This window comes from Emys orbicularis, chromosome 1 (assembly GCF_028017835.1).
Source record: "Emys orbicularis isolate rEmyOrb1 chromosome 1, rEmyOrb1.hap1, whole genome shotgun sequence".
In the NCBI taxonomy this organism is placed as follows: Eukaryota; Metazoa; Chordata; order Testudines; family Emydidae; genus Emys; species Emys orbicularis.
This window is the reverse complement of record NC_088683.1, coordinates 248,241,038-248,251,570: the sequence shown is the minus strand read 5'-3', so window position 1 is coordinate 248,251,570 and position 10,533 is coordinate 248,241,038. Positions and strand designations below refer to the sequence as shown.

At 41.1% G+C, this 10,533-nt stretch overlaps 1 protein-coding gene across 1 annotated transcript in view; it reads left to right on the top strand.

The window, feature by feature from the left end:
* The first annotated feature begins 669 nt into the window (after positions 1 to 669).
* MGAT4A (alpha-1,3-mannosyl-glycoprotein 4-beta-N-acetylglucosaminyltransferase A) overlaps positions 670 to 10,533 on the top strand; it is a 142,317-nt gene continuing 132,453 nt past the window's right edge. The window contains exons 1-2 of the mRNA XM_065408858.1: positions 670 to 799; positions 4,669 to 4,995. Coding sequence (XP_065264930.1) covers positions 4,902 to 4,995 — 94 coding nt within the window. The 5' untranslated portion in view covers positions 670 to 799; positions 4,669 to 4,901. The remainder of the gene's footprint in view (positions 800 to 4,668; positions 4,996 to 10,533) is intronic.

Below are 10,533 nucleotides of genomic sequence, written 5' to 3'. Positions count from 1 at the left end.
AGTACTGCACCACACCAGCTCAGGCGCGCGAGATTTATTTATAGCTCCAGAAGCGAGATTGACAGGAGGCTGAGCCAATGAGAGGGCGCCTCTCGGGAGGTTGGCGGTTGGCCTGCCGTGGAGAACCATTTGGCCAATGGGCAGCCCGGCGAGCGGCAGCGGGCGGGCTCTCCGCGCAGCGGGCGGATGGAGCGGCCGCCGCTCTATGGGGTGGGTGGAGGCGATGTGGGCTGAGTAGCTCGCGGCCCGTTAGGAGCCGCCTCAGCCCCTGCCGGTGAGGAAGCGCGAGCGGCAGCGGCTCACCCTCCGCGCGGCCCGGACCCAGGTGAGCGCGGCAGCCGGGACACGCCCCCTCCTCAGCCCGGGGCCTCGCGGAGGGCAGGTGGGGGCCCCGCTGCGGGGGCTCCGGGCTGGTTCCTCTGGGCTAAACCGCCGGCGAACCCTACCCGGCCCGTTGCCTCGGGGGCTGGGACCCCCTCCCCGGCTGTGCCGCGAGCGCTGCGTGTGGGGGTCCCAAGCAGGGTCTCCCTGGCCAGTGCCCCAGCCCGGCTCCCATGGGCGTCCCGCCGCCCCCGGAGCAGGGACCGCATCTCCGGAAGCTCCTCCCCGCGGGGGCTGCCCCCTCTCCGCGGAACGAGGCGGCGGTTATTTGTCGCCGCTGCCGAAGCAGCCCAGTCGGCACCCGCGCAGCCCGGGACGCGTGGGGGCGGTTGGCAGGTCCGCGAGCTCCGCTTCTCCCCCGGCGTTGTGGGATACCAGGGTAGAGGGATGTAGCTGTAAAGAACATCAAGGGGGGATGGTAAGAGAGAAACTACCTCAGTAAACGGATGCGAGCGAGACGGTTCAGGGGAGCCAGGGTAATAATCCACCCTCAATTTGTCTGGTGTTCTAGGCATTAGACAGGGTGTTTGGTCCTGCCAAGCTGTGTGCTGGACAGCCCCAGGCACAACAGGGTGGTCTGGCCTTGACTCTGATTATTTCTGAATTGCTTTTCATTTTTGCTAAAGTTGTTATGATGGTTACATTATTTATCAGTCTTGAGCACCCTACTAATGCTCAGTGGTTATAGTATTTTTATTATTGAGCGTGATATACATAAGACTTTCTTCAAAGTGACTTACAATTTTACCTCTAATCTTCACAGCCATCCTGTGAAGTAGATGCACTGCTAGTGCCCTCATTTTTACAGAGGAGGAGGAAACTGTAGCAGAGAGGTTTCCTGCTTGTAAGCAACAGTGGTAGTCAGTGTCAAATGAGATTAGAACGAATTTGGTTTTGGTTCCCAGTCCTGTTTTTACACTTGTTCTCCTAACCCTAAATACAGAAAAATGCTCTAATGAAAGGAAGGGTTTTAAAAAGGCTGTAATGAGAATGTATCCATTTATTTTTCTCTTTGTTTTCTTTTTGTATATTAAACAAAACAGCTTTTTAAAGGTGTAGGGTTTTTTTGCTATTGTGAATTCTGTTTCTAGGCACTTGTGCTCTAATGTGTGTTAAGGTTTCCTCAGAACCACAAGGTTCTGTAGGTCCTGATCCTACAGAGACTTATGCATATGCATAGTTGGACTGCAGGATTTGGGGCATTAACGCATATCCGGTTTTGGCAGACATTTGAAACTACCTCATGTCTATTGACCAAAGGTGTCTGAAAGTATATAGACATTAGCCAATTATTTGATTCAGTAAGATAGGGATGAGAGATGTTGAGGGCTCTCAACTGCCATTGCCTTAAGCATCTTGCAAAGTCAGGCCTTTAGTCACATCGTTCATAGTGGGGAAGCCTAGGCCATCTCTATACTGGAGAAGTTCCACAAGTTTAACTAAATACATGTAGATAAATTGGTAGAAACCATATAATATAAATATATTTCAACTGGTTGATCCCTCATTTAGATCAGCTTTGTTTGCTAAATTACTTTGCTTAAATTACTAATTATTGTAAACTAAACCGATGTCTGAGGGTTAAATGGTTTAAATACATCAACTTTGGGGCATGCACTGGGTTAACGAGATCAATGAAATTTTTTTAGTTAAATTGGTGCAACCTTTCTAGTATTGATAAGGTCTTAGAATGTGCAGTCTCTCTGATGCAGTGTAGTACAGTAACACCTTGCTTAACATTGTAGTTATATTCCTGAAAAATGCTTCTTTAAGCGAAACGATGTTAAGCAAATCCAATTTCCCCGTAAGAATTAATGTAAATGGAAGGGTTAGGTTCCAGGGGAATTTTTTTCACCAGACAAAATATAAATATATATACACACACACTATAAGTTTTAAACAAACAATTTAATACTGTACACAGCAATGATGATTGTGAAGCTTTAGGCCTTCATCTTCTGACTTGACTACTGCAACCTACTCTCTGGCCTTCCTTATGTCCATCTCATCTCCCTCAGACCATTCAAAATGGGGGTGCTAAATAATTTTTCCTGACCTATAATTCAACCCGTTGTCAGTCCTCTCTCTGAATCTCTCTACTGGTTCTCCCTCTCTCTTTCTTCACATCAAATTCAATCTTCTTGTCTACCTTAAATGTCCTTCACAACTCTCACGAAAGCTTATGCTCAAATAAATGTGTTAGGGCTGGTCTACACTGGGGGGGGGGGATCGATCCAAGATACGCAACTTCAGCTACGCGAATAGCGTAGCTGAAGTCGAAGTATCTTGGATCGAATTACCTGGGGTCCAGACGGTGCGGGATCGACGGCCGCGGCTCCCCCGTCGACTGCGCTACCGCCGCTTGCTCTGGTGGAGTTCCGGAGTCGACGGTGAGCGCGTTCGGGGATCGATATATCGCGTCTTAACGAGATGCGATATATCGATCCCGGATAAATCGATTGCTACCCGCCGATACGGCGGGTAGTGAAGACGTACCCTTAGTCTCTAAGGTGCCACAAGTACTCCTGTTCTTTCTTCACAACTCTGCCCTTCCTATTTATCTATTCTTATATCTTATTGCATTGTCCCAGGTGCTCTTTCAATGTCAGCCTTTATTGCATATTTGTCCACTTCTCCCACAAGTACCTTCATGATGCTCCTTACATGTGGAATGCCCTCTCCAAACTAATATGTAAAGTACCTGCCCAACTCTTCTTAAATTCCCTCAAGGGTCACTACAGCCATTATACTAATGGTAAATTACCAAATGAAAAAGGTTGGGAAGGTGTCTGCTATTAATATTTTTTTATATCTTTTAAGAAAAGACTTGTAACCTGAAAGTTGTGCTCAGTCTAATCATGTGCTCCCATAACTGTTACCCTCTTCTCTCCTTTTGTTTGTGACACACTCTTGGTGCATCTTGTCTCAATTGTAAGCTCTCTGCATAAGGGTCTTTCTGTTACTATGTGTTTTTACAGCTGTTAACACAGTGGGGCCCCAGTTGATTGGGGTCTTTAGGTGCCAGTGTAAAAAAAAAAAAAAAAAAAAAAAAAAAGATTTTTCCTTCTGCTCTTAAGTGATGACCTATTTGAATGATAAATAAATTATCAATTCTGAACTGGAACATTTAAACCCAAAGAAATTCTTACCAGCTGAGTAACAAACTTCTGTCAGATGGAATTTGAAATAGAAAAGCTGGCAGTATCTTAAAGAAACAATATCAGGTTCTTAGGCTTTATGTTTATGCCATGTCATAAATGTGTAATCTGGTATGAGGAAAGTCCTCCAGATTTCTCTGGTACTTAAAAAAAAAAAAAAAAAAAAATCCCAGAAACCAGACATTGTCCTGTTTTGGGAAGTTTGATCTGCTCAGGTAGTGCAAAAAGGCTGAATACTTAGAATTTTCCAGTAAATTGAGCTATTGGCTGGGCAATACTGGCATAGCTACCTCCTGCACTACACCCTGGTGTGAAGGGTAGTGGTGGCCAGAGTGTAGTATTCTCAGATGATTCCTTGGGGACTGCTGCTAGCTGGTGTAGGTTGAAGGAGCTTTGAGGCTTGGTGTAATCCATACCAGAGCTAAAGCTGTGGTTGAACGAAAGTTGGAGACTGCTGGACCACATAGAATTGAGTATAGCATATTGTTTTCTGTGCATCCGACTAACACTGTTTTGGGTTCCTGTGCATACTATTTTGGGTCAGGAGCAGTTAACTAAAATACTGTGACTCTGGAAATGCTAATTTAGAGCTCTGATCCTTCAGTTCACTGTTCACCGGTGCACCACTGCACCTGCATAGTCTTGTTGATTTCAGTGACGCTCTGTGCAAGTGCACCACTATTACTTATGTGCAGTGACTCACAGGATTGAGGCCTTGGACTATAGGTCTTTTCTTGAAGAGTTAATCTTCTGTGATTCTAGTATATACCTGTGCAGCACTTGAACGATGAGGCTTGGTCCTGTTTGGTACTGCTGTAACAAATACTAATATTACGGATATTTGTAGCATACAAACAAAACCTGTGTTAATTGTCTTTTCAAAAACAAAACTTTTTAATGAAAAGGACATATTAGTATGTCAAGTAGTATTCAGGTTTGAAGAAAATACCCCAAAAAGGGGTGACAGGAGAGGAGAATTAATCTGTGCCATACTTGACTGTATCCTTTTTAGTAAAGAGCGTCATAGTACTAATGGTGTTTCTATTATGTGTTTTGATATAGAGGTGAGACTGCTTATGAATATATTTTTGTGCCTCTAACTGATCAATTGTGTTCCTTTTGTAAACAGGAGTAGAAGCATAAAGAAGTTTAATTTATGAAGGCTAATGAGTGACTCGAGTAAAAGTTCGAAGCGGTGTAACTGCTGGACTGGTTTTACAGAGCTTTTGAAATGAGAGAGCTACATCTCTCATTCCTGTTGGTCAAGTGACGCTAATGGTGGAATAAACTGACTTCAGTACAAGTACAACTGATCAATCCAAATCGCAAGTACAATATAAACAAGTGTGATGTTGAAATGAGATGAGGCTCCGAAATGGAACTGTGGCCACCGTGTTATTTTTCATCACTTCTTTTCTCAGTTTGTCCTGGTACACTGCATGGCAAAACGGTAAAGGTAAGACAAATATGTTCTGAAAAGAAACTGAACTCTAGCTATGCGTGAAGGAGAAGTGAATGATGCAACATATGCTGTTTTTTTTTAAATGCTTTTTTTAATGCTAGTAAGCTGTAAACTGAATGTTGACTACTTCTGCTCAAGAATATTACCTTGATGAGTAATATGCATCTGTTCTTGCAGTCAGAAAATCAACCTGGAGGGATGCCTATTGTTTTTGTTTGAAAACATATTTCTGTGGAGATAAACAAGACTTTTTCTTTTCTTGATGGAAAAGGGCTATTTTAGGCAGTATCTCCATTGCACATTTGCAAGAGAAACAGATGCTCTTCTCTAATTTTTCCTGTGACAGTTGCCCAGTGGGCCAGGCTGGAGAATATAAACATTACTTTTTGGTGCCACATTCTATGTTTTCCTATTGATTTGGTGATTGAAACAGCAAACTGCCACTCAACATCTTTTGAGAGATTTTTCTCCCTTCTGTCTTGCCTTTTGAGGGAAATGTAAAATATTTCCAGTTTGACCTGTTTATATTAAATATTCCCTTTCTAATAATTTAAATAAGAAATTAGTGAATTCTATATATTAGATTTTTACAAAACTGATATGTTTGTTGAGTATTGTATTACTGTTATCTCAAGTCACTTTAAAATGACGAATTTTGCTCTAATTACCTCTGCTAAGACAGACTTTCTCAATGGGGGATGTGAGTGCATCAAACTTTCTGGAGGAGCAGGGGGTTGGCGGCAGCACAGTGAGTCTTAGAGTAAAAGTGCCACGGGTGGGTGGGCAATTACCAGAACACAGTGCCTCTCTCTCTCTCTCTCAAATTTTGGGGAGGGACAGTCAGATTAAATTTGAGTGAGTGGCATTGTGACTTGGCACTTATTACTTTTGCCGTCCTTCCAGCTCCCCTTATCTGATGCTTTCTAAACAGGTAGGAATGTTTTTATAGCACCATTTGACTTGCATTTTGAGTAATTTGCCTAGTAGTTCATGAACACACACACAGAACACTAGGTGTCAGTCTACTCGCATTGTAAGGATGGGCGGGGGAGCCAACCTTTTAAAAATAAAATAAACTTAAAAAATGCTAAGGTGGGACATGGTTTAAAAAAAAAAAAAGGCTGGGAACCTCTATGCTAAGAGAGTGCTGTTTTGGGATTCTGATCCTGATCCTGCACCACTGAAGCATTGACTTAGAGGAAAGCAAGCCAAGACTTGCCAGGAATCCCATCTGTTACAGAGAAAGCCAGCCTAGAGTCTTTCTTTAAAAAAAAAAAAAAAAAAAAAATCTATGGGAAGAAAGAGAAACAAAGCCTTTGGGAAGAAACATACGGGCTGTGTTGCAGGTTGGCTAATTTGTCTTCATTGGGCATTTGTAGGAGAAACAGATGCTGTGTCCTGTAATCTGTTTTGTAACAGTTGGTCAATGGGCTTGGCTGCTGAACATAAACATCAATGAAAAGGCTGGATTCTTGAGGTCATGATACTGTAAATTTGTTTTAATTGGGCAATAAACATTAAATTTTACAAACAATGAAAACAGAAAGATATTAATATTGTACCAGAAATGGTGAATTTTGCATATTGGCTTATAAAATACACGTACTCTTTCTAATAAAAGTTTCATGCTATATAACTTGGGCAAAGATATTACAACATGCTGCTTCTGCAAATTCTGATGACCGTGTCTTTGTTTATAAATACCGTGATACATATCTGTGGACTTTTAGTCAGGGTGGATTTGATTTAAATCACTAGTCAGGAAGACTCAATTTAATCATGGATTTCTACATAAAAGTGTATTCTTGTTGGTTGTTATAACTTTAATACATATTCTTCACAACTCAGAGAGAGATGTAGGTTTCATTTTTAGAAGGTACACATTATACATTTTAACAGTGATTTATTTTGAAAACTTTTCAGATTGGTTTTACAGCTATATCAGAAAATGAATGATTGGTTATTTCATTTACCAAAGGTAATTTGAAGCAGTTCACCTCCCAATGACTTCATAAATATCTATCTCCAATTCAAGAGGTTAATCATTAATATTTGGAGGATTTTCTTGCCATGCTGTATTAGGAGGAGAACATCACCAGACAGACATTTAAATTGTTTTATTTAATTAAAACAACAACATTATATATTCTGGATTTTTTTCTTCAACAGCAAACATAATATTTTAACCAAACAAGCATTTGAATTTAGTTAAACATTCAAGTTTTTTAAAACCAGGTTTGTTAAAATTGTTTTTAACATGAAAAACTTTAAAATATTGGCTTCTACAGCTAACTCAGTTGTCTTCACCTTCATTTTCCTGTTTGTTCATAATCAGGAAAAGAAAAACAAGCTTTCCTGCTTTTTCAGGTCCCAAACGATTTCTCAATTTTGAATGAATTAGTCTAAAGGAAGAAAATATTCTTTCTACACCGGCAGAAGAAGCTACTGCTGTTAAAAGCGAGATTATCACTTCAACAGTCTCTGAATCCAAGTGCTTAAGTTACTTCCACCAGTTCACCGGTGTGACTTTCTTTAAAACATCATCAGCAAACATCTATTTCTTGAATGGTTCACCCTTAGCTCTGAAGTTTATTATAGTTGGCATTATGGAGAGATGATTGCTGGATGTCCATGTCATAGCCAACTCCTCTTCTTCAGCAGTTAAGGTTTGACCCTGGTACCGAGTATTGAGAATATTTGCAAGAAAATGAGCTGGAGATAGTGCTAGTCATAGAATATCTGGGTTGGAAGGGACCTCAGGACGTCATCTAGTCCAACCCCCTGCTCAAAGCAGGACCAATCCCCAACTAAATCATCCCAGCCAGGGCTTTGTCAAGCCTGACCTTAAAAACCTCTAAGGAAGGAGATTCCACCACTTCCATAGGTAACCCATTCCAGTGCTTCACCGCCCTCCTAGTGAAAAAGTTTTCCCTAATATCCAACCTAAACCTCCCCCACTGCAACTTGAGACCATTACTCCTTGTTTTGTCACCTGGTACCACTGAGAACAGTCTAGATCCATCCTCTTTGGAATCCCCTTTCAGGTGTACACCTCTACCCCGATATAACGCGACCCGATATAACACGAATTCTGATATAACGCGGTAAAGCAGTGCTCCCGGGGGGGGGAGGGGGGGCTGCGCACTCTGGTGGATCAAAGCAAGTTCGATATAACGCGGTTTCACCTATAATGCGGTAAGATTTTTTGGCTCCCGAGGACAGCGTTATATCGAGGTAGAGGTGTAGTTGAAAGCAGCTATCAAATCCCCCCTCATTCTTTTCTTCTGCAGACTAAATAATTCCAGTTCCCTCAGCCTCTCCTCATAAGTCATGTGCTCCAGCCCCCTAATCATTTTTGTTGCCCTCCGCTGGACTCTCTTCAATTTTTCCACATCCTTCTTGTAGTGTGGGGCCCATTCGTTTTTTTAATGCTTGTAATTTAACTCTGTCATTGCATATTTCTCTTTTTAAGATCTCACTCAGTGCCTTCCAGATTTCAACAGCATCAGCAGTAAAACAGCTATTTCCCTTTGTTTTGTTCAAGGCTACAGAAATAGGCTTCAGGTTACTCAGCATGTGTTCAACATTTCTCTTAAGCCCAATGTTGAGGACTTTGGCTGTGACAGTGCCATCTATTTTTTTCACAATTTTGTTCACAAACTGTCGTCAGATTAGGCAAGTTCTTGATATAGTGCTCAAAACAGTCCACTACTGAGTTCCATCGCACGTCTTGTGGGAGAGGTAGCTTGGTTCCTCCCACTTTTTTTCAGAGCAGCTGCTGCAAAGTGGTTGTTACGGAAGTATTTTGCAATTTCAACAACATTAGCCTTTATTTCTGGAACACAGAAGGCTTTGGCTAGGGAGGTGCATCAAATGAGCACTGCAACCATATGTTATTAGCTTGGGACTCTCTTCACTCTCTTCTAAATAATTTTTTCTGATCTTGGATACATTTGCAGCATTGTCTGTGGTCAAGCTGCGTACTAGACATTTGAATTTTTTTTCAGTTTGTTATAGCTTTTACTGCTACTTCTTGTAAACATTCTGCTGTGTGTGCATTTCCTGATATATCAATTGTTTCTGTAAGGAAGACATTCCCTTCTTCTGTTGTCACACAAGCACATACAACAAAATCATTGTGGACATTGTTAACGTGAGTCTTGATGGGTGGAGCAATTTTACTCTCCAGACCTTTTGCACACTGCTCAACTTCTCTTTCATACACTTTATCCAGCAATTTGCCTGCGACATCTGCTCTGTTGGGGGGACTGTATCCTGGTCTTAAAGACTGAACCATGTTAATGAAGTGTGGGTTCTCAATCATATGGAAAGGAGAGTTTGTTGCATAAACAAACTGGGCATTTTTTTCATTAATTATCTCTTTTTGTAATCTGCTGGTTCTTATCACAAACTTATCTATGGTTGTTTCTGGATGATGGATTTTTTTTTTTCTTTTTGCTACAGGTGTTATACTGTGGCTATGTGACATACATGATGTGACTGAAACACTATCATTGGCAGATAACTCTGAAACTATAGAAAAAGATGGTGATGTTGAAGGTGAATAGTCTTCAGAATCCTGTATGTTGAGGATGGATTCTTCTAAACAAAATAAGTCAATGCAGTTATTTAATTATTATTACCATACTGCTCATTTAGTATCACTCATTGCATTCACTGACACTCAGTACTACTTTAAAGGTGAAATTGTAAAAGAAAGATCTGCCTATTTCAGCTATTTATTTTTTTTATCACAACTGCATCTAAAATGATAGTACCATAGAGTAACAACTATATTTTTTGCTCAAACATGAGAATTCAAGAATAGTCCAGAAGGAAGACAGGCAATCCTTAAGAAAGAAGTATGAAATAAAAAAGTTTACCAACCTGAAGATCCTGCGTGTTCAAACATGTTCCTTTCATCATCTTCAACGCAGCAAGGAACACTTCTCATGATGATGTTTCATTCGGGCAATGAGGCCTTCTTTGTTGCACTGTTTGCATTTTGCACGCATGCCTGTCTTACCCACAGGTAGAGGAATTTCATGAAAATATTTCCAAACTGGGTCTCTTTTACGGCCTACTGCCATTATAGGTTTTCCCTTCTAGTGAGAGAATGGTATGGTAGATCTCAAATCAATGAAGGCTACACTCAGAAAGACCTTAAGACTTCTGGAATATGCTGCTCAAACAGTTTCACTTTTGTTTCTACTGCCTGTCCCTCCCTTCTCACATTTATCTCCAGACTTCTTTTCCTTGTCCAGATCTATTCCACCCCCAACAATCTTCTGTTCATTGAACTTTTTGAAACTTTGCACTTTTAGAGAGAGGTAAGGGATTGACTCTGTGTACACAAATTTGCAGAGGGACAATAGGGTTGAGGTCTGTTATTTCTCACCTCTATTTATTTATTTATTTATTTATTTATTTATTTATTTATTTATTTTAAAACATTTTTGCTGTTAACAAGCATGTTATCTCTGGAGACACAAATCCACAGTTTGAGAACTGCAAAACTAAGCATCTCTGATG